At 50.7% G+C, this 23,554-nt stretch overlaps 1 protein-coding gene across 9 annotated transcripts in view; it reads right to left on the bottom strand.

Annotated features, from left to right (window-relative positions):
* Window positions 1-23,554, bottom strand: part of TMEM8B (transmembrane protein 8B) — a 25,015-nt gene extending 1,461 nt beyond the window's left edge. For 2 of the 9 annotated variants that reach the window (XR_015169883.1, XR_015169884.1), the window contains exons 1-12: window positions 22,803-23,554; window positions 18,315-18,504; window positions 17,774-17,981; window positions 11,191-11,324; window positions 10,634-10,902; window positions 9,710-10,035; window positions 6,431-6,524; window positions 6,152-6,275; window positions 5,915-6,074; window positions 5,544-5,722; window positions 453-599; window positions 204-320 (exon numbers count right to left, since the gene is read on the bottom strand). Coding sequence is in view for 6 of the 9 variants with exons in the window: in XM_086415834.1 (XP_086271960.1) it covers window positions 204-320; window positions 453-599; window positions 5,544-5,722; window positions 5,932-6,074; window positions 6,152-6,275; window positions 6,431-6,524; window positions 9,710-10,035; window positions 10,634-10,902; window positions 11,191-11,324; window positions 17,774-17,981; window positions 18,315-18,504; window positions 22,803-23,328 (2,457 nt within the window). In the remaining 3 variants the exon portion in view is untranslated. Of the gene's footprint in view, window positions 1-203; window positions 366-452; window positions 600-5,543; window positions 5,723-5,914; window positions 6,075-6,151; window positions 6,276-6,430; window positions 6,525-9,709; window positions 10,036-10,633; window positions 10,903-11,190; window positions 11,325-17,773; window positions 17,982-18,314; window positions 18,505-20,661; window positions 20,737-22,802 lie in introns of those variants that run through there. The other 7 variants (XM_086415834.1, XM_086415835.1, XM_086415837.1 and 4 more) reach the window with 5 other exon arrangements.

Here is a 23,554-nt window from a genome sequence, read left to right as displayed (position 1 = left end):
AACCTAGGCCAGAGCTGGTCGCTCTCAGGTGTCCCCTGAGCCCTGGTGGTGACCCTCGGCGTCTGCCGAGACGAGTTCGGCTCTGTAAGCAGCAGAGTGATGACAACAAGGTCCGGGCCCACCTTAAACTGGAAAGTGGATACCCAAGTACCTGCACCCAAGTCCTGCTGGGACCTCCCCTCCCCCAGCCCTCCCAGCCTTACCCAGGCTGTGGCCAAGATCCCCAGAGCAAAGAGACTCGGTCCAAGCAGGTTCCAGAGTCCATGCCGGTCAAGCTGCAGAGCCATGGACAGCAGCATCGCCCCCAGCAAGTATAGCACCTAGAGAAAGAGGTCTCCAGGGGCTGGGCCAGGGTGGTGAGGGTGCTTGGCCATGCCCCCAGGAGAGGTCGGGAAGTGAATTTCAAATAGATTTGGGCAATGGTTGTCCCCCAGGGCCCTCTCCAGACTGACCTGCTTGACCACAGGCTGTAAGCGAGCCATGGCAATGACAGTGACCCACACGGACATTAAGGAGCCCAGGAAGTCACAGAACTGCAGCACATCATAGTCCATGATGCAGAAAACCACAATGCCAGGCTGGTCACAGGCATGGTAGAACTGGAGGAAGAAAGGACAAGCATTGAGAGAACTCAGGGCAGAGAGCCAGTCTACAAAGCTGGAGAAACAGGCCACGGGGTGGAATGCTGTTGTCAGAAAAGCAGAGGGCAGAGGGAACCAACTGAGCAGAACTGGGGAATGCCTGACTCCCCACCCCTGAGAGTATGGTAGAGGCCAGTCTGTGTCCTATTGCATGTACCCGACAGCCCTGAACCTCGGCCTCACCTTCCTAATCTTCCTGCTTCCGGAATGTCCTGTCAGAGCACCAGGCCTGGGGGAGGCCAGGACTCTCAAGCTCAGGCCAATCCTTGCCTATAGCTCCCTGTACTCACACAGGGTCCCACATGTAATCCTCAGCCTGACCCAAGCTCTGGGGCTGGACTCTGACCTCCTGGTCAATCCAAACCCCAAGCCTCATTTGATAGTTCAGACTCTTGAGTTATGTTTCACCTTCAGATCTTGGACTAACTGGTCCTCTGCATCCCTTCCCACCCAGTAACATGGAGGCAGGAGGCAGTAATTAAAAAGGCAGTCTCTAAAGCCATGGAGAAGAGCATGGCACCTTGGGGAAGGGACAGTGTTCACCTACCCTACACTGTGGAAACACAGCAAAGAATAGAGTACTAAGGAGTTTAAGAAGGGAGCGTGCTGGGGACACAAGTAGAACTGGAATAAGCTCTCTAATATTCTATGACTGATCCACAACTGATCCAAGTATACTAAAAGGTCAAAGAGATTGTTTAAGTTGCAGATAACCCATAGGGGTAGAGTTAATTAAAGCTTCAGGGTGAGGTGAACAACATGATCTACATTTCACCAGTCCTGACCAGGCCACTGTCACCTCTCAATGTCCAAAATGCCATCAGCAAAGTCCATCACTGACTCCATCATGCAGCACAATTTGTTAGAGGAACAAGCCAATAACTTGTGGCAGCTCACTTCATTAAAACTCCTCAACCTGGAGGAGACAGCATCTTGTCATCATATATTCTACGCATATGTCTGTCTCTTCTACCTGCAGTGCTTCAGCCTGCTTTGTTATTCATGGAGCAGAATTCATTATCGATTGCCATGGCACCCATTCATTGCCATCTCTAACCAGAAGACACAATTTATAGTAAATACGGTTAAGCAAACTTCACTCGTGTAACCATTTACCCATAACCTAGAAGCAACTGGCTGTATCAAATACTGGAATGAGCTTCAACATTCCAAAAACTAAGATCATAGCATTGGTCCCATCGCTTCATGGCAAACATTGACAGACTTTATTGTCTTGGGCTCCAAAATCGCTGCAGCCATGAAATTAAAAGATATTTGCTCCTTGGAAGAAAAGCTGTGACCAATTTAGACAGCATATTAAAAAGCAGAGACATTACTTTGCCAACAAAGTCCCATCTAGTCAAAGCTATGGTTTTCCAGTAGTCATGTATGGATGTGAGAGTTGAACCATAAAGATAGCTGAGTCCCGAAGAATTGATGCTTTTGAACTGTGGTGTTGGAGAAGACTCTTGAGAGTCCCTTGGACAGCAGGAGATCAAACCAGTCAATCCTAAAAATCAGTCCTGAATATTTGTGGGAAGAACTGATGCTGAAGCTGAAATGCCAATACTCTGGCCACCTGATGCGAAGAACTGATTCATTGGAAAAGACCCTGATGCTGGGAAAGACTGAAGGCAGGAGGAGAAAGGGACGACAGAGGATGAGGTGGTTTGATGGCATCACCGACTCGATGGACATGAGTTTGAGCAAGCTCCGGGAGTTGGTGATGGACAGGGAAGCCTGGCATGCTGCAGTCCATGGGATCACAAAGAGTTGGACATGACTGAGCGACTGAACTGAACTGAAGGCTGGGTTATATATGGTGGCACCTGGGAGAGACTACCCTGAAAGTCTGGAATACTCTCCTATATGTTTGGCACACAGTATGTGCTCAATAAATGTTAGTCATCTTATACTTTATATCATGTATATTCATGGGATAATATCCCCACACTAACAGACTTTCCCCTATACAAAAAAATATCTATGTTTATATAGCACTACTGTTGTCTCACAGAAAATTGTGGACTAAATTTTAGGTTAATATTCCTTTTGCATTACCAATAAAAAGTGGTAGAAATAACACAGAAAGACTGGGAGGTTTAAGAAAACAAATTCAGACTACAAACTGGCTTCCCTTAGTGTGATCTGACGTCTTCCTCGATTTTGGCCATCTCTTTACTTATAAGGTAATTTTGGAAAATTATCCTAAATTGTTCTTCTCTGTGGATTTTTATATTTTTATAACATAACTATATAGCTCATCTAATGCTCCAAATAGAGTATCCTGGCACTACAGAATTTTTAATTGGAGATGCAAATATATTCATTCTGTACGAAGATGGGAATATTTATACTCAGGATAGACTGAAACTTACTGCTGTTCTCTTATTTTCTGCTTCTGTTTCCTCTTGGAAACATGGCATTTTGCCAAGGGCCACTGAGAATGACTGTGCTGATGTGAGGAATAGAAGAGGAGGTGGAATAATGAGTAGGTGGGCTTGCAGCCAGGATCTCAGTAATCAGCAAGGAAGGCTGCCGGGGCCCCAGAATGCCAGCTCTGTCTGGGTCTTATGGGATCCAATTATGAGGTCTCTAGCACTGGGAAGGACATGTGGCTTGAGCTGTATGAGCAAGAGATGTACAACCTCCATGTCTGATACATGTTCCCTGTTCTTTCTAATATATGGCTTGGTTATAATTTCTGACCAAATTATAAGCCAAATTATTTTTGGCTGGCTCTCTTTTAAGAGTTTAAGAACTACTAACCTGAGGTCATTAGTATCCCCACATACTCCTGGGCTTCTGAGAAGCTAGATTCAGGTTGGGAATGTATGTACGCATGCTCATTGCCTGGGGCAAGGAGAGCCCTACAGCTCAGTGGTGACATGAGGGACCAAGAGGCAGGCTGAGTGATAAGTCCAGTTTCTCCACTCACCTCAGGCCTTAACCAGAGTATTTAAACTTTCCTCATCTGCAAAAAAGGGATGATAATAATAATAGCAGTACTTCTCCATTGTTACAGTGCTATGGGAAGGATTCAATGAGCAGTGTCTGACACACAGCGTGTATCAGCAGATGTGTTTTTTCTGTTATCGTTATCTGAACTATCAGTTCAGTTCAGTCACTCAGTCATGTCCTACTCTTTGGGACCCCATGAACTGCAGCATGCCAGGCCTCCCTGTCCATCACCAACTCCCAGAGTCCACCCAAATCTATGTCCCTCGAGTCAATGATGCCATCCAACCATCTCATCCTCTGTCGTCCCCTTCTCCTCCTGCCCTCAATCTTTCCCAGCATCAGGACTATCAGCTACATACAAAATCAAGTGCTGGGTTTGTAGCCTGTTTTGTCTTTTTTTAAAATACATTTACATTTTGCACTTTAAACTCCTGGATAACAAAGCTACTGTCTGCTCCCAGGCCCTGGACAGGAATCAACACACTACTCCCAGATGTAGACTGTCCTGGATTTAAGACAGGAGAAGACTGCCGCCTCCGGTGCTGGTGCTGACACCTGCAGTAGGACCGATGGGTCCTTACACGGAGACTGCTGAGGAATGAATGAAGTCTACGCTAAATAAAGAACAAGAAAGAGGGACTAGAGGGATCCTGCCTGGGAAAACGGAATCACAAGTAGCTCTACACTTTGGCACACATGGGAAAAGAGCAGGAGTTAGAGCAGGACTTTAGGCAACCCCTCAGAGCCAGTATCTTCTCCGTGATCATTTGCTTACTGCCTTATTTACAAAAGTGGAGGCATTGTTCGTGGGACCAGGCACTTTTGGCCCCCACAGTGTTCCTACTAGGGGAAGGTCTTTTCTTTTCAGGATGATATGCCATCAAACCCAGATGATGAGGAGTCATCTGGTACTAAACACCCTGGGGCCAATTTTCAGGATGCCTTGTGAAGTGCAGGAGACTGGATAAACTCTCCTCACATGCTCTAGGCTCCTGACTCACTTAGATGTTCTTACTAATTGTGAACCACATTATATCTGCACACAACTAAGAATATACTGGTGAAACTGCTGTTGCTGGAAGATTTGGTGAGCAACAGTATAAAGGGCATCTGGCAATAAAGAAGAGAGAGGAGAATATTGAAAATAAAAGTATAATGGAGCATTGTCAGAACAGGTCTAAAAGGGGGGGCATTCAGACAAAACTGGGGTGTGCCATTCTCATGCAGCTTAAGAGGCCAAGGTCTCACTGCATGGCACAGTTACAACCACTGTTCCTTACCTATGGAGAAGTATCCAGGACCTTAGAACATGACCCCTCAGTCCCCACTTCCTCCTAAGATGACAGGTAGAATTTTTGTGATTTGGACAGAGGTCTGATCTATTAATACTGGACAACAGGGAGGCATGTACTGGTTTCTGTGATATCCTTGTTCCTAAGAAACATGGAAGCCTGAATCCATCTAAGACGTTTGCAGTGCTCATAGGTAGGCACTGTACATCACAAGATGCCAAGAGCCCACGGATGAGATGAACAGATCCCTAGATATAAGCATCTCAGGGGAATTGTGTAGACACAATTCCGTATTGTAGGTCTGAGCTTCTTGGCTAGCGTGTTGAGGTAAAGGTCCCCTCACCCCTTAGAGTGGACAGGTAGGGTGCGGGATGCTGAAGACCCCATGCTGCCTGTAGTGGCGTTATCTTAAGTCGCAAACAGCCTTGTTCATTTATTCCCATGTGTCTTATAAAAATTATCGTGTTCTATGATAGGAAGATATCATATCTATTATTGCATGCCATGATAGGAAGCGGTGGGGAAGCCCTGCTGTAGAGGACAGTGAAGAGAGACAGCTCCAAACCCCGGGAGGCCCATGGTGGAAATGTAGACCCTCATCCACCACCACCGCTAAGGACTCGGTGCAGACACTGATGGCACCGCATACCGTGGAGAAGAACATGGTGAAGGTGTAGACAGCCGCTTCCAGCACATATCGGCTCCGAATGGCCAGGACCACGGGTGGCAAAAACATGAGGTTGCTTAGGCAGAGCAGTAGTGTGGACAGCAGCTGGAACCCGTAGGTGAGCGCGTCCGCACTGTCCGTGCAGCCCCAGCCCCGCCATCCTGCAACGGGACAGGCACAGGGTGGAAGAGGTCAGAAGGCAGCCCAGGGTTCAGCAGACACTCCTGCTGGCCCTTCTGGTCAGGCCCTATGTCACTGCCAGGGAAGGGTACCCTGACCCCGCACCACCCTCTCCAAACCCTGCTACATAGGTTACCATCTCCCTCCCTCCCGCCCCAGGCGGGCTCCCTCACCAGCCCAGCCTGCTCACCGGCCTTGCACTCGCAGGCCGCGTACAGGTAGTTGTGCGTGCGCAGCAGCTTGCACTGGCCATAGGGCCCGCAGTCATCTACACACGGGGACAGGAAAGTTCGCAGCCGCACCTCCGCGGTCGCGTTTCGGCATCGCACGAACCTGCGCACAAACTCGCCGTCACCTGGCGCTCAGGCGCATCCTTCCGGGCCCCACCACCGAGGCCCCGCCCTGCTCACCGAGGCCCCACCCCACACAGGGAGCGCAAGGTAAGGAACCAGGTCCCCGTCTGCGGAAACGGGATTCTCAGCCTGGCCACTCTGGAGGCGGCACTGACCGTGAGCAGGAAGCCGGCCAGGGACTCTGAGGGGAGAAGGGAGAAGCCAGTGTGGGGTCAGGACCTAAAGAACCCTCACCCGCCTGCCCTCAGTTCCCAGACGCCCTAGCCCATCTTTCCTCCATACCCTACCCCTGCCCTGGTCTTCCAGCCCCTCTTCTTCCCCAGTTCCTCACCCTACCTTTGGAACAGGTCACTGCGGCATCCCCCAGGCTCAAGGGCACCTCATGAGTCAGGCATCCAAACACTGTCACATTTTCCTGGCGCAGGGAGCTCTGGGCAGGCAGATACAAACATGAGGCTGCCACATCCTCCAGGTCTTCCCACCACCACCCCCAGATTCCTCCACCTCTTAACCCTTCCCTAGAAACTCCTCCAGGCCCTCACCTAACACCCCTGGTCCTGTAGGTGCTCCCACAGGAAGCACACCCACCCCCTTCACTCTAACAACCAAAAAATGGGGAAACACCATCACCAGATCTTCCATAGCAGAGATCTTTCAAAGACTGATGAGAAGCCAAGGCCACTTCTAAACCCTTTCTTTGGGCAGAATTGTTTAAATTCTGCCTAGGCAAGAGACAGCACCCACTTTTTCAGTCCTACCTAGCTTTTTTGGGGGGGGTGGGGGGAGAAGAAGAGCACTGTTGCTGGATGTAGAAACTAGCTGTAAAAAAGCTCTGCAATTGTGCAGCTCATAAATCATCATCACATCTTCACATAAACCTGAAAGCAGGAAGTGTGTAAAGACACACACGATTCCTCAGGTGAAATGATTCTAGGTACTAGTGGTAAGAGAACACCTGTAGGACTAAATGTAGCAACCTGGCTGGGATTGAAAGAAACTGGATATCCACAGGACTAAATGAAAAGGGTTGTCTACAAGAATAAAGGTAACAGGATCTCATAAGCTCACCTCATTCAAGAAGGATTTGGGGCAGCTTATTAAATACAAATAACAGGCCAGAATAAATGCATGAGGGAAATTTATACATCAGGATAAGAAAAGAAAGTCTGTACCTAGATGTGAGCCATATATTTGACGCTGACTTTTAAGCAACCAAAGCAAGGAAATGTGAGTTCATCACTGCTCTCAGCCCAGTCTTGTTCAGTGCTGAAAATAATGACTAAGAAGTTTAGAAGTGTGTGAATTATACAAAGTAGTAAAGACCCACAGTTCAAACCAATGTTAGGCAATGCCTCAAAGATGAACATTTGAGTATGAAAATAAGGAATGTCTTGGGGTTGAAGAATCAGCTCTGTCCTAACCAGCAGGATCACTAGAAATGTGAGTCCACGCGATAAGTTAATCAGGGTCTTGGGAGAAGCACTGCACCCAGAGGGATGGTTCTTAGTTAAATTCATATCAAAGAAGCACTGTGTGCTGCCCCGTCTCCAATGCTTAGCTGCAAGAGTGAACTTCATGCAACTTGCTCCTAACTTCCCTCAACGCAAGCCCAGAAGACACCAAAGTTTTATTCAGCAAAAGCCATTCTGGTGGGAACCAGAAAATGTCCTCTAGGTATGCAGTTCTCTGTTCCAAATGTCCAGTTCTTGATGCAGGGGAAAACATCAAAATGCTTGGAGGGAAAGATCAGAGTAGGTGTACCAATATACCTCTCAGAATAAATAGAACAGGTGCTCTGAGGTATGTAGCTGTGTCATGGCATGCAGATGATAGAATGTAAGCAGATGCCCTTTAGAGAAAATAAACAAGAATGCAGACAGTGACAGGGCAAGACAGTAGGGGAGGCAGGCCTCTCCTTTCCAGAAACAGAGGAAGAGAATGCGTGAGGCTGGGCTCTGACACAGGCTCTACAGTTTCAAGGTCAAATCGAGGCTTCACTGTCATTGCCTAAAGGCATGGCAATAAGCAAACACAAAATATGTACAGTCTTAGCCAGAACACCATCAGAGAAAATTTGAGTATGAAAGTAAGGAATGTCTTAGGGTTGAAGAATCAGCTCTGTCCTAACCAGCAGGACCACTAGAAAGTTCTGAGCCATGTCCCACAAAATACCACCTCAAGTCACAAACCAGGTATCAGATGGACTGATAGGAAAACGGTCCCTGCCCCAGAGCCGAGGGATAGTAAAGTTAAAGTGATTAATGATTCCTGGCTCAGGGAACAGTAGATAAATAATTAGATCAATGCCAGCCCAAGACAGTTGCCAAAGGCCTGAAAGGGCTCTGCTCTCAGCCCAGTCTTGTTCAGTGCTGAAAATAATGACTAAGAGGTTTAGAAGTGTGTGAATTACACAAAGTAGTAAAGACCCACAGTTCAAACCAATGTTAGGCAATGCCTCAAAGATGAACATAAATTCTTCCATTCAGGTTAAAAAGTGCACTGCAAAAATACAAGATAGGAATTGGCAGCTGTTCACAGGAACCATGCTCAGAGCATGAAGATGTGTGTGGTCCTTGGTTACAACTAGATAAACACATCAGTTACTGTGGATAAGGACTAGGACATATAACCAAAAAGCTAAGCAGTTGTGTTACAGGGGATATCTTCCTCTATTTTCCAAAGCTTTTATATGTGATCCTATCATTTTTATAATAAAAAAGCAAATGTATCTAATTGTTTTGAAGCAAAAAAAGGAAGTAAAGAAAAACGATCCAGAGGTCTTAGTCTACCACAAGCCTCAGGTGAGGCAGCAGCTGAAAGAGGTACCTTGATCTCAGGCTGCACAAACACTGCCTGCCACCCAGGTCAGACCACCTGGGATCACTTGTTTCAGAGGCATGATGACCAGAAGTATGACCAGAGGAGACAGCAGAGGAAGAGAAGTCTAGATGTGGAGGTTGTTCAGCTTTGGCAAGGCTGAGAGGCATCTGAAAGACTGGACAGGGATGCAGCAAATGTACCACACTAACATAAAATGTAAGTAATAGGGGAAACTGCGTGGGGAAAGAGGAGGACTCAATTTACTTTCCTCAATTTTCCTGTAAGCCTACAACTACTCTGAAAAATAATGTCTATTAATTTTTTTTTATAAAAGGACAGGAGTAGACTACTGGATATAACTTCTAGGACAAAACAAAGATCAGTGGGCAAAAATCCATGGAGACAAATTTTGATGGAATGCCAAGAATGCCTCTAGCAATCAGAGCTGTCTAAACATGGACTGCATGGCCTCAATAGGCAGTAAGCTCCCCATCACAAGAGATACGTGAGGAACAACGAACACCTGCCATGGAGAGAGGCCTTTAGTGAGTGGCAGGTAAGCCTACAAAACGGGAAATCTGGATCCCTCTGAGCTGCCCTGGCTGACCCAGCCCATTTGCAGTAAATGCTCAGAGCACATTTGTTGACTAGAAGTGGGCTGAGGCATAGTCTCTAACCATAAACTGGAAGGAACCTGGACGGGCTTCCTGGAGGAGGTAAGGGCCCCTTCACCCCTGACATCTTCTCCTTCAGATTCCCCCACAGGGCCACCTCCCTGCCCTCCACAAAGAGTACCACGTTGAGCTGGAGCTCCAGGCTGAGCACACCTCCGCTGTCCAGCACTGGCAGCAGCCTCAGGGCAAACACAGCCGGGCGCTCGGGAGGGAGGGCCACGCTGGGGCCAAAGAAGATGTAGAAGTGGACAGAGAAGGTGTCCAGTTCATTGCGCAGCGTCGGGCGTACCGGCCAGCAGTGCTCAGGTGGGGATGTGGCCCCAGGCCCCTCGGCAGGGGTCCTGAGGGATGGTGGCTCTGGGGCCAGCGGCTGGTTGCCCAGTGACTGGGGCATGTTCATAGCAGCTCCAGGGACCAGGGCACGGGACAGGCTGGGCTGTGGGCACTCTGTGGGGCAGAGGAAATCTGAGCCGTGGCCTGCCGCCCTCCCAGTCCTGCAGCCCTACCACACACTGGATCTGAGCCACACAGGGTTTAAGAGAGGGTGGGGAGGGAGAGAACTCGAAGCAAATATCCCTGTGGCGTTTGGCATCTAAAGTCACAGGACTGGGTCCAGGCAGTTTCTAGTGGTCACAGCTAGTGGCATGTCATGTTGGAGGGACTGAAGGTCATCTCTCCCTCCCCAGTGGCAGTGAGGGCAGTGCTGAAACGGATGATGGACCCTCTCACTGGCCTGCAAGGGCTCTGGCAAGAACCATGTCCCAAAGGTCCTAGCTGTCCCTGCCTGCCCCATTACACTGGGAGGTTAGATCAAGGAGAGTAAGTCCCTTAGTAAGCCTAAGTCAGGTACCAAAAGTGACCTGAAGGCCTTCTCATGACTTGAAGCTCCAAGTGGGAGGGCTTTGGGGAATAAGGGAGCCGGATGGTGCTGGGGAGGTCATAGGGACATGGCCGAGGACCAACGAGCACAGCCATCACGCCTGCCTCTTCCCAGCCACAATGTCAGCACAGGCCAGGTGGCTGGGGCAGGTGCAGGGCTTCTGACCTTGCAGCCACACGCACAGCTGGAAGCGGACGGTCCTGCCAGGGCCCCGGGATGGTGTCTCCACACGCACGTAGACCCAGTGCCCCCAGGGGGGCAGTGCCAGCTCCAGCTGGCATACCGAGGCTCCTCCACAGGCCACAGAGCTTGAGTTGTGCAGGGGTGGGGCCTTGGGACGTAGGCGCAGTGTCAGGGGGCAGGCGGATGCCCCACGGCCCCCCACACACACCAGCTGTGCTGAAACCCTGTAAGTGAAGCTGGGCACGAAGACCCTGGGCAGAGGGGAGGGTGGAGATGAGAAAAGACAGGGTACAGAGAGGTGAGAGGGACACAGGATGAGGGAACACTGGGAAGAATGGAGAGGTGGAGGACAGAGGAGAACAGGAGGCCTTTTCTGGTCTTCCCCTCCATGCTAGGGGAGAGGGAGGGGTCAGACCCACCCTGGGGTTCTGGGTGGCCCAGCAGTCCAGGCTAGCCAGGGGGAGTGCAGGATCAGCAGGCAGACTGAGGCCAGGGAAGGAAGATGGGAAGGGCCCGGGTTGGGGGAGCACTCGACTTACTTGTACAGGGCTGAGCGATTGTGGGCGGAGAGGGTCTGCTCGGAGGGTCTCCCAGGCACCAGCACGGCCACGTCCAGCAGACGCCGGACAATCAGCTGTGGCTGGAGGAGGTACTGACACTCATCCTGGAGACCCTGAGGCACAAGCAGGGGTGGCAGGAGGGGAGAGACCGCAATGCACTACTAAAGCGAGGCCAAAGCCTGCGGAGGTGGGACAGACCTCTGGCCCTCCTGCTTCTGGGGCTGTGACTACGGTCTCTCTAAGCTCTGGGTCCTTCCTTGGTCTGCAGGGTCTTCTATGATCCTCAGGATTGGGGTTTTGAGGGACTCAAACCCCACTGAGGTTTAGGGGCTCAAATCCAAGCCCCTCCTGACAGGCCCTGCCTGCCCTTCCTCTAGTAACCCCTCCTGCACACCCCCAGACAGCCCATCAAGGTCATTTCAAACCAGTCCATTCACCTACCAAGCCCACAGGAATCAGCACTCTTTGGGTACTAGCATGCCCCCCAAATAAAGTTCCTTAAAGGCCTCCAGTCCAAACCTCCCCCCTTGCCCCATTTGAATCTCTCATTTCCTTTATTTTCTACCTGCCCTCCCCAAGTGTTAATACCTGTCCAGCCTCTGCTTTAACACCCCCAGGGAAGAGTCACCCTACCTCCGCAGGCAAATTCCAGACTACAGGTAACTTGAAAACAGAAACCTGGTCTTATTTTTGCTCCTCCAGACACAAAGCCTAATGTAAAGTGCACACCTCACAAATGAATGTTTGCCGGATAAATGAATAAGTGAATCAACCCAGCTGGGGCAGCTGTGACCTTTCTGAAGCCAAAGCCTATCTTCTGTCTCCCCATATCGTTCTGCCTCAGGGGCCCCAGATACATCCGCTCCTTCTGTCTAAGCCTGGGTTCCTTCTGTCACTGGAGGAGAACCACCACGTCTCCCCGAGCTGCTCTTCTGGATAAAATCACTAACACTTCTCTACTGAGGGGACACCACCCGGGCCCAGGCAGCTGCAGCATCTCCAATGAGGACGGGCTCGTTAGTTCCAGCATTTGCACTTCTCTGGGCCCTCAGTCCTAGCAGTTCAGGGGAGCAGGGTGGCGGGGTGGGGGGGCCTTATTAGGTTTCTCTCATCTTCTGGACAAACTACCTTACACTAGCCCAATAAACTAGAGGCCACTGTTCACTTTTGTGGTTCTTCTGACCAAGACACACCATTAGCCTTGATCTGGGACAAGAATTCCAGGCTCTGACATCCTACTGAGTTCCCTGTCATGGAACAAGCCAGCCAAGGCTTGTTTGTTGACTTGTAGCAAAGATCCACAAGGCTGGAAAGGGGCCTTGATGGGTGCCAGTCCAGAACACCTTATTACCCTCTGCCTGGAATTTTCCTGTGCCTTTTTTATCACTGCATTCCCAACACCTATCACACCACTTGGCACATACTAGGTGCTAGAAAATACCTGCTGAGTTAAAGAACAAGCGTCAAAAGAGGTCCCTTCAGAAAGCTCCTGAACCCACCTTGTTGCTCAGAAACCTCTATCTCTGCTATACAAAGCAGATGTCCCTCATCTTTGGTGAGGACCAGAAATACTCTCATGAGTTATTTCACTGAGCCCACTTCCTAAGGTAGGAATCACCACCATAATATCTTGCGGTTAATGACCCTGAGGGTGGGGACTCACACTTCAGGAGATAGCCCCCATCCTTACTAGATGGTCCAGAAGGAGGAAACACCTTGTTCCATGTCTTGCTTGCTGTTGGCCTAACAAAGGATCAGTGGACATGACCTCTCTGGTTAAGATGTGCTTCTTCCTGAAACTATATTGTGTGCATGTCTAACACCTCCCTTATTGTGGACGCGAGTGTTCAATCAGTGGAGACCAGGGAAGGTGCACGAACCTTCACCCTGACACAGAACCACAGAGCGGGCACCAGAAGTCAGGTCTCAAGAGCTGCCAAGACAAAAGTTAAGCGAGAGCATCCAAACTCAGTCAACAGCAGCAGTCATGGAGGGAGTAGGGCCAAAGTGAGGCAGGTTGAGAAACCAGGAGGGCCCAAAATGAGAAGTGGAGTGAGAAGTGATCTGAAAGAAGCTAGCGTGGAAGACCCTCAGCTGATTCCTAGATTGTACTAGTACAGGTGGGCTAAGTTTCTACAGAAGCACCTGAGCTTCTGGGTGAGGCTTGCAGGCTGAAGATGCCCAAAGATCTTGGTCTCTGTGGCCATCTCTGTGGGAATACTCCAGCATTCAAGACAGCTCCAGCCCACAGTTAGCTGGCACCAATCAACATGGAAGCAAATGAGCGCTGGACAGATGGCAGGGGGCAGGAGTGGAAGCAAAGAGGCCACTTCGGAGGTTACTGTGACGGCCCAGCAGATGGCTGAGGGAAGGTGCTAAGAGTGAACAGAGAAGTAGATGTATCCAGGGCATGCTTTAGAAAGAGTCTCAAGACTTTTTCTTTATGGATTAGTTGTGTGGAAATAAGGGAAAAAGAAGAATCAAGTATGACCCCTAAATGTGGGGCTTTGAGCAACTGGTGACTAGCTGTGCCACTTACTGAGAAGATTAGAGAATGAAGAGGCTTAGACTTGGGAGAAGTGAATTAGGAATTAAAGAGATTCCTGACTTCAGGCTTTGTTTGGATATGTACTTGATAAGTTTGAGATAGGTCTTAGACATCGGAGATGTCAAGTAAGCCGCTGAGTATAAAATCTGAGATACAAATAAATTAGGGCTCACTTAAAACTCTTGGAAGACATGAACTCGTAGGTGGTATTTAAAACTACTGTGCTGGAGACACTTAGTAAGAGAATGGAGAAATAAAAAGGAGTTATCCCAGGACCAAGCTTTGGGTACCACAACACAAACAGATCAAGCAGAGGAGAAGCCAGGAAAGGAGACAGAGGAGGGGGTGGTGGGCAGGAAGAAAACCAGGATGGTTCTATAAAGTCACAAAGGACAAGAGAAGAAAATATTTCAAGAGGAAAGAGGTACTAGGTAATAGCTAGTTACTAGTTAACTCTGGAGAGGGAACGTGGAGACCAAAAGGGGATGAAGGGAAGAGGAAGACTTACTTTTCACTGTATGCCTTTTGTACCTTTTGAATGTTGTACCAGGTGCATATATTACCTATTTGAAATACAAATAAAATAATTTAGGAGGAGGAGGAAGAACAGAAGGAAGACGGTTAGCAGATCTGAACCCCTTCGGTTGAGATGCTGAGTGAGCCACACTTAAGTTCGAGCTGGTGGAGTCAACTGAATTTGCTCCTTTTCTTTCCTTATGGTTGTTTTCATTATTTTATCTGCTTTCATTTGCTTTCAAATCTTGGAGCTGGGAAGAGGAAGCATTCAAGGAGAACCGTGCCCCAGGCATTTGGAGAACTTCTCCTAATAAGGCATTTGGGTGCCAGATGTTACCCAAAACCCAAAGGCCAGCCTTTCAGGACAGACTGGCTGGACACCAGAGGATGAACACATGCTCCAACACAAGACAGGCAAGGAGATGGAAGGCAGAGGTTAAGACAGAAGAGGTTGACGGAAAGAAGGAGAAATGATACTGGTTTCGGAAACACGAGTTTGAGATGGCAGAAGGGCAACAAAAATTTGCCAAGCCCCTACTATGTGCCAGGCTCTGTGTTGGGTGCTAGGAACACAGTAACAAAGTAAAAATAACACACACAAAGGCCCGCAGAAGTGTGGGACCAGAGTCCAGGAGAGTGGCCTGGACCAGGTAAGTCACCTTCCTTTTACAACATGTTAAGGCTCCCTATTGCTCTCAGGATAAAGCTCTAACTTCTAGACCCTTCCTGATCTGACCACTATTCACCACTCCAGCCCCCTCACTCACCCTCACACTGAACCACTTCAGCCCTCCCTTCTCACCTTCAGCCCATGCCTGATCTGACCCCTGTTCACCACTCCAGCCCCCTCACTCACCCTCACACTGAACCACTTCAGCCCTCCCTTCTCACCTTCAGCCCATGCTACTCCCAGCACCTGGAATGACCCCTTCCCTGCTTTCTCAAAATCAGATCTCACTTCCTAACAGTTTCTTAAAACCTAAAACCACCTCTCCACCACACCACCCAGCTGAGTTATAAACCTCTCCTTTGTCCTCTTAAAATGACTTCCATATCTCACTAATATACATCTTATTTATCTGTATCTCTAGCACCCAACCCAAGGCCAGTGATAAAGCTGGTGTGCAAAGACTAAGGTCTAAAGGGAGCTCATCCCCAAAGCTGAGGAACACTGCTGCCTTCTTACTGCCGGCACCCTTCAGTCCCCACCCAGGGATATTCCTGAACCCACATAATTTCCTGGGGTTACTAAGCCTCATGGGAAGTCAGGACCATGGGACAAAGAGGAGGCAAGGCAAGAAGTTGGAGCTCTGCAGGAATGCCCTGGACAACCCTCCAATAGTCTTGCTTCTAGAGAATTAACCAGAGAACTTAAGAACCCTTACAGGCCCAGGACTTCCCTGGTGGTTCAATGGATAAGAATCCACCTGCCAATGCAGAGGACATGGGTTCAATCTGGTCCCAGAAGATTCCACATGCCTCAGAGCAACTAATCCTGTGTACAACTACTGAACCCAAAAGCCACAACTACTGAAGCCTGTGCTCTGCAACAAGATAAGCCACCACAATAAGAGAGGCCCATGCACAGCAAAAAAGTGTAGCCTCCACTCATCGCAACTAGAGAAAGCCCGTGTGCAGCAGTGAAGACCCAGCACAAGCAAAATAAATAAAAATTTTTAATACACTTTTAAAGAAAGAATCCTACAGGCCCATATGAGATTCCAAAAGATAATCAAATTTTTAGAGCAAACATAAAGAAGATCCTTGGCCCCCCTTCCCCCAGCCTCTAAAACAGGGCTGACTGGAGAGCTCCAGCTGTCATGGGGTCCACTCGCAGCTGCCACTCCCGGGTAAGGTGTAACTGTGCCCGTTCTCTCTCTCACCACACCCAGAGATCTCTCCTGGCTAGGACTCCGGCTTGCAGTACCAAGTTCCTCAGGCCCCACTAGCTGTCTCTAGATGCACGTGGGCACATCAGGCCTGGTTCTGATCTCGCCTAACCAGGCTTCAGCTCCCACAATTGCAGCCCAGGCCTAGGCGCCAGGTTCCTCTGGTTTAATCAGAAAGGTTGTTGGGTAACTACAGCATGGCTCCCAAAAGATTTTCTCATCTCACAGACAGAGTCAAGGATCACAGCTGGGATCACAAACAAGCTCTCTGGGATTTGGCCAAAGACCTAAGAAGATATTCCTCCTAATATAAGAGACCTTGGATCTGACGGGAATCAAGAACCTAGAGCCCAGAGCCACTTCTGGGCAAGTTCCCAGCATGTTCTCACCCAGACGGCTTCCAGGCCTGGAGAGGAAGTTCTCCCATCCTTCACTCACAGGAAAACCTATCACTGAGGGCTCAGCCTGAGTTCCCATCAGCCTGCATTCCCATCTCTGGCAACAGTAGGGCCAGCACACTTGTCCCTGTGTAATTCTCAGCTCATTCAAAAGCACTGTAACACCTCTGAACGCTGGGCCTCAGCAGGAGGGGAAGGGGAGTCTGACAGTCCAGAGCGCCTGTCCTCAAGGAACTCACCCTGGAGAGAGACAGCTGGTCGAATCCTCACCTGACTGGGGATTTCTGCTCCTCCCAGTTCTCAGAGGCCAAACCCCACTCACTTTCTTGTTCTCTGTGTCCTGTTCTTTAAATCCTGCTCAGCTCACGCTTGTGCTTCTGCCGTTACCGCTGGCACCACACACCTGGCCATCCCACTCTGACATGGCCACCGTGTCCCAATCTCCCTTCCTGCTAACAGACAGGAATAAGAAATCCTCTCCCTGTGATGAAGAGGGCCAGCCTGCCCAGTATCTGAGAGTGGCAGGAAAACTCAGCAGCATTTCCTTCCCTTCAAACCACAACAGAGAAGCGACCTGACCTTGACCCCACAATACTGGAGACTTTAAGAAGCTCTGATCTATGCAATCACTGATATTTGGGAGAAAGGAGGGCAACAGTCAGGTTGGACACCAGTTGCCCAAAGCCTCCTCTTAACAGGAAAAGGGCTTGCCTATCACTGAGTGTTCTCTTACCCTCTTCATAAGGTTGTAGGGGCTGAAATTATGATAGAAAAGGAACACGTACTCCCAGAGGGACTAATGACTGGGCTGTAGCCTACAAGACTCTGCAGGGCTATCACCAACCAAGACGTAGAACTAGCCTTGGGTTTGTGCCGCAGCATCTGACCAGTCCCTGGCTGGCTTCTGACCACCGTGATTAACCCTGCATCTTCCAATAGGAAGGGACACCACTCCCCAGTACCAGGCTTCTGATGGCAGGCTCTGGACTTTCCCTCTAGCTTACCTGGACCCACGGTGTCTCCTAAGGCTCCCAAAGTGCCTCCTGCAGATCATGGCCTCTGGCCCACCAGGTGACCTGCTGACCTCTAGCTGTGCCCCACCCCAGCCACCCTTAGGCTGTTTTCCACACTGGCACAAGGCTGGAATGCCAAGTAGCCCAGAGATGGAGAAGCAGCTCTGGCCCCTCCTGCCCTGGACAGCATCAACTCACCTTGACAGAGATGTGGCCATGGGCCTGGGGAAGGTGGGCAGCCAAGAACCAGTCCCCAGGTAAGGGGCTGCTGACGTTAAAGATGCCAGAGGTGCGGTTGGGCAGTGTCCAGCTGAGAGTCAGTGAGAAAACCCCAGGCACAGCTGTGTCCCCTGGGAAGTGTGTGTGTAGGGGATTGATGACAGGGGGTGCCCCAGACCGGAAATACCTGGGGGACCAGAATGAAGAGAAAGGGAAAGCAGGCAATGGGGTAAGAGATGGGAAATGGGGAAAAGAAAGAAATGTCACTCACCACCAGTAAAACAAATGGATTCCCTCTACTGACCCACACAATAAAATGGTTCCAGGTCAGGGGTCAGACATAAGGGGAAAAAGATCAGCTTGGGCATTCATGTAGTCATACAGAACTCAGGACACTTCAATCTGGACGAAGGCCAGGGGTCGGGAGGGCAGCTTAGATACTCATAAGGTCTCATTTTAGGGTGGAGAGTGGCCTGGGGTTGGCACGGGATGGAGTCAGGCGGTTAACTCAGACACTCACACGGTCACACTTTGGTCTGGGCAGTGGTCCCCAAAAGTCCCTCCCTGCTCTTTGAAGATGATGAGATTCCACACAGCCAGGAACGTGTCTTCAGGCACATGGAAATGGAAGAGCTCGGTGCTGGCAAAGGAGCGGAAGGGACTCAGCTTGCGGGGTGAGCAGGTGGAGTAGTCAGTCAGGAAGAGGCCTCCTGGGGAGCAGACGGTAGAGAAAGGAGCAAAGTAGGACAGGCCATTCCCAGTCAACCCCAGGCCCAACAGGTTGCACCCCCCAAACACCCACTCAACAAACTGGGTCTCCTGCTGCCCTTGCCATCACCTGCTTTAACCCTTACACTGACCTTGGGGGAAATGACCTCTCTTTACAGGTAAGGAAATAGGCTCAAACCTAGACCAAACGGAGGACTCAAACCTTGATCTGTCTCAATCCAAAACCAGAACGCTTTTTATAATCCCCACAGTTGCCCCTCACTTAGAAGCCATTGTTCTCCTCTCACCAAGCCTAACGAAACAGGTGTGGATGGTGGGCATGAGTGCGTGCGTTATGCATGTGCGTGTGCCTGCACACAGTGGCACGGGTTCCCAGGCTACTGAGCAGCCTAGAACTCCACCTGTGGGCTTGGGAGTCAGCATGGGACTGTGAAACTTCCTTGTTATTTTCTTCCCCTTTCTGTTCCCCTGTGGTCAGGAGCAATAAAAACTCTCAGAAGCTTCACAAGAGCTGTCTGTACACTGGCTCAGGGCAGCAGTGGGGAGGGGAAAGTGTGGTGAGGCTGCAAGGGGCCTGCTTGGGTGGCAGAGGCAAGGACAGGAGCTGGCAGGCCACACAAGAGCCCCAGCAGAGGAGTAAAGGAGAGGACAGCAGGGCCTCCGGGATTCAGAAGGGAGGGCTGGGGACACTTTCTGGAGGTTGGCCCAGGGAAGCAGTCAAGTGGTGAGACAGTAGAATCTCAAACTGCTTGGGAACATTCATATCCAGCGAAGCCAGGGGTGGGAGGTGGGGAGGATGTAGTCCTCATAGCTGAAATGCCTAGATACCTGATCATGGCCATTAGGAGCAGAGTGCAACAGGTGAGCAGGACAGTCTGGTGTAAGCAACTGCCAGGCAAACACACAGGCACCAGGGCTGCTATCACAGTGAAAAGAACCCAGTGGCTCAGCTGGATAGAAAAGGGTCCAAATCAAAAAGGGCTCCAAAGGACAAAAAGTTCTGGGGAACCTGACTGCTCTGCAGACTGAACACCAGCCCCAGCGAAGCCCAGAAGGATGCCCTCAGGACAGATGAAAAGGTCAGGGACTTCAGCAACTTTAGAACAAAAGTAAGGGCAGTGGGTAAGGGAGACCCTGAGTGGATTTTTCAGCCACGGAGGAAATACCCAAGGGCCTTGCCTATGCTGACAGTCTCTCCCTCTGGAGATGGGAGATATAACTCCAAAATGAGGCATGTGAAGTATCAGAGAAAGAAGCATCTGGAAAGGGAGGCTGCTGATGGAGGGAACAAGCACAGGTCAAGGTTGGCCCTACTGAATTTCAACAACCTCAAGTCACCCTGCAGAGAGCCATCCTCTGTAGGTGGAGGTCACTGGCCCTAGATGGGCCTGTGCTCTTCAAAAGTCGCAGTCACACCCAAGGCTAGTCTGTGCAGTTCAGATCACATAATTGCTCTCAACTGTCAGCAAGAAAGACCTGCCACCTTGCAAGCTGAGCACTGCCCAGGAACTGAAGAGGCTCACAGAGCAGCAGTGATGTATTCAAAAGGGATGAAGGGAAATGAAACAAGTGATGGGAAAGAAAGGTTTCCTAGGAGCCCTGGCAGTGACAACAGTGAGGCAGAAAGTCAAGAGCTGAATAGCCTGGATACTATTATTACAGGAAAGCAGAGTACTGAGCACCCCCTGCTGGAATTAGGAAAGGGCTCCTCCTTCTCCTTCTCAAGGCTGGTACTAGGGATGGGTCATTGGATGGGCCATTGCCAATGTTAGAAAAAATGGTGGCCAGGCCCCCCAGTGCAGGTTCTCAGAGAGCTGATGGTGAAAGTAGCTAGTGACCTTTAGGAAATAATGGACAGATATGCACAAAGAGCCCTGTGATTAAAGGAACAATGGCATGGCCTGCAAAACTGAGGAACTAATTAAGCCACCCGCAAGTGGCTAGGGCCTACAGAGGTCACAGAATAGGCTGGTGGGAAAGGGGAGTAAAAGCAGCTGGGGATGCCAGGAGGAAACGAGAAGTTCTGAGGGCAGATGTTTGAGAAAGCACCTGGAGCCCTGTTCACTGCAGGCTTTGGTTTGGGGTGTCACTAGGCCTACAGCTCTGTGTCCCAGAGGAAGCAGGCGGAAGGCCCTCACCAAGCTCAGATGAACCTGTCCTGGATGCACCAGCGCTTCCAAATGAGGGTGATTAGGGTGATTTTCCATCACCACCTGAAACACACAGACACACACCCGTGGGCTCAGGCTAGCCCTGCTAGTGACACAAAAAGGTCTTTTCCTGTAATGGCAAGGCGTGCCTGGGTTATGCAACTGCAGTCAGACAAGTCCAAGATAAAGATCCAAGGGTGTGCTGAGACTGACAGTGCCGTCGCAGTCCCGTGACACTGCCGGTCCCTGCTCAGGGAAACCTCTCCCCATCACCAGGTCACAGAGCACCCCTGCAGGCCAGTGACCATTAACTGTACTCAGGGCGGCCCTGCCTGCTGTGCGGCCTAGTCAGTGCTCTTTTTCAGCCTCATTACAATCCTCCCGAAGCACTGGAACCTGCTTCTGGGCAATCATGTTTTAATCCACATCTTTCAACTTTCTATAGCTCTGTGACTGATAATCACCTTCCTCTCCTAATGGGCTCATGAACAAAGAACCTGGGGTGGCAGGGATAGAAACTATGAACTGGGCTCAACAGAGTGGACTTCCCCTCACCCAAACTGAAAAACTGACCTGGCTTTTGTCTCGGCTGAGTGCCCACTCTGCCAGCAGCAGTAATCAACACTGAGCAGTTACCAGCACTGAGCCCTTCAAGGAATCTGACTGGGGGCAGATGGGTTACTTATATATATTGTGGGAGGCACCCAACACTGCCTCCAACCAAGGAGCTATCCACTTGGAGGTGACACTTCAGTCATCTGTCTGCAGGAGGAGCAAGAAGAGCTGAAGAGGAACGTGCATGGGCCACAACACATACCTTTCCCTCCCACAATAACACAGACACTAAGGACACACAGGCTCACACCACACAACAAACGTATGCCTATGCTTACCAACACACAAGTGTGTACACACTACATATGCCCAGCATTCCCACAGATCCCACAGGTACACACACAGACACATAAGCACCCAGATACCTGTGAGAATCCACACAGAGCTTGCACCTCTGCAGAAGCAGTGACCTTTGGCATGCATTGGTCTCCTCGAGATTATACTCTGAATGCAGCCCGCTACCTCCAGCTGCTCTGCTAGCTGTTATTGCCAAAGACTTCCTCAGGCACCTCCTCATCCCCTCTAGAGTGCTACCCACCAGAGACGGCTGGGGGCTGGGGCCATGAAGACTCTTTATTACGGAGCCATCCTTATGGCACATGTCCTACAGCCGGGACCCCCTCCTCTACCCACCTTCCACCCATTAGGAAGCTGGTTATCTCCTTCTCCTGTCCCAGTCACTTCCCCTGGGCTGACAACTGGCAGATGAGGAAAGTTTGTGGATGAAGCCCCCTTGTGGGCAGACAGGGGAGAAGACAGGTTGTGCTTACAGCCTTTCTGCACTTGGATCTGTTTTCCTATTGGGCATATATTACAGTAAAAAACAACAACACTAGGACAGGGTCGGAATCAGGAAGCCGTTTTCTAGCCCCACACTGTCACTGTCAACACATATGACCTCAGGTCAATTGATCCCTTGCTGTGCCTCAGTTTCCCTATCTGTAAAACAGTCTCCAAATTTCAACCCTGCTCTGAAAGTGTCAGAAATAATTCCTAAGCAAATCAAACTTATTTGGAACGAGTTTCACTACAAGAAGAAAACTCATTATAATGGCAACTAACCCGTGGCCATCTGTTTGCTACACATTATTTTCAAAACTGCTTTCTTAACCCTGCTTCAATGTATGCCCAGTACGTCAAAGGTTTAGGCCAGATCTTCCCACACCTGACTAGAAGTTCTCTGTTGGGGGACACTCACCCCCATCAAACTTCACGAGCCGGTACAAAGCACTCAAGACTTCCTTGGAAGAGTCAAAGTGGAGTCCAGATAGACCCCCAGAAAGAAAACCATGCAGTCTCTGTCAGCCACCTGCTGAGCTCAAGCCCACAGCTGCCACTATTCTGACCCTGCCAATTCCTCTCAGTTATGTAAGACTTCTCTCCTCCTCCCTATTTCTCTCTGCTTCTTCCCCAGCCATCTGGTTGCCAACGTCCCACCTCTCCTGAATCCCTCCAGTCCACCCCTCCCTGCCAGAACCCCATCCCTGCCTCGTTCTTTCCTGCTCTGCACTCACCAGCCCCTGGGCCAAGGACAGACAACAGCAACAGCAGCAGTAAGGCTGACGGCAGCTGGAGCCCAGACCTGAGTCGAGGCTGGTAGAGGGGCGGGGTATGAGAGTGAGAGGTGGGCAGTGGGAGAGACTTGGGTAAACACAGAGATGAGGGCACAGACGGGGATAAAGAGTTGGGCTGGGCTGGACACAGGGACTTATGCAAGGGTAGGGGGTGTGATGGAAGGAGGGGCTGTGATGGGGACTCGAACAAGGGCAGGCGTTGGGACCCGGGCTTAAGCAAATTTTGAGAATGGGGTTGGCACAGGGGCCGGGCTGGGATATGGGGAAAGAGGTGAAACAGGGCCAGGGACTGGGATGGGGCCCAGGTCAGGGACTGGAGGGGGCGCCTGAGCTGGAACCTGGATCTGGGCATTCGCTGGGACCCAGGCGGGAACTGGAACCGATTTGGGAAGCGGGGCGAGGGCGGGGTCGGGGGCCAAGGCCCAGAACGGGATAGGACAAGGGGCCGGGACAAGGGCTGAGCCATGGCCCGGGGCGGGGGCGGGGCCGGACAGGCCAGCGCGGGCGCTCGCTGAGCTGACCCGCGGCTCCGCTCCCACCCCCCGGGGGTGGCCTCCGGTGTCCTCGCGGGCCTAGGGCCGGAGTCGAGCCGGCTGGGGCCAGGCCGGGGACTGGGTAGGAGTTCAGGCCTGGGCGACTCCGGGCTGCGCTGGACAGGCGATAACCAGGCCCCGCGGCTGCGGCCTCCGCCT

Source organism: Bos grunniens, chromosome 8 (genome assembly GCF_055505025.1).
Source record: "Bos grunniens cultivar Pamir isolate PY7600 chromosome 8, Bosgru_T2T1.0, whole genome shotgun sequence".
NCBI classification, from domain to species: domain Eukaryota; kingdom Metazoa; phylum Chordata; class Mammalia; order Artiodactyla; family Bovidae; genus Bos; species Bos grunniens.
The sequence above is the reverse complement of the archived record's forward strand: the minus strand, read 5'-3'. Positions and strand labels throughout refer to the sequence as shown.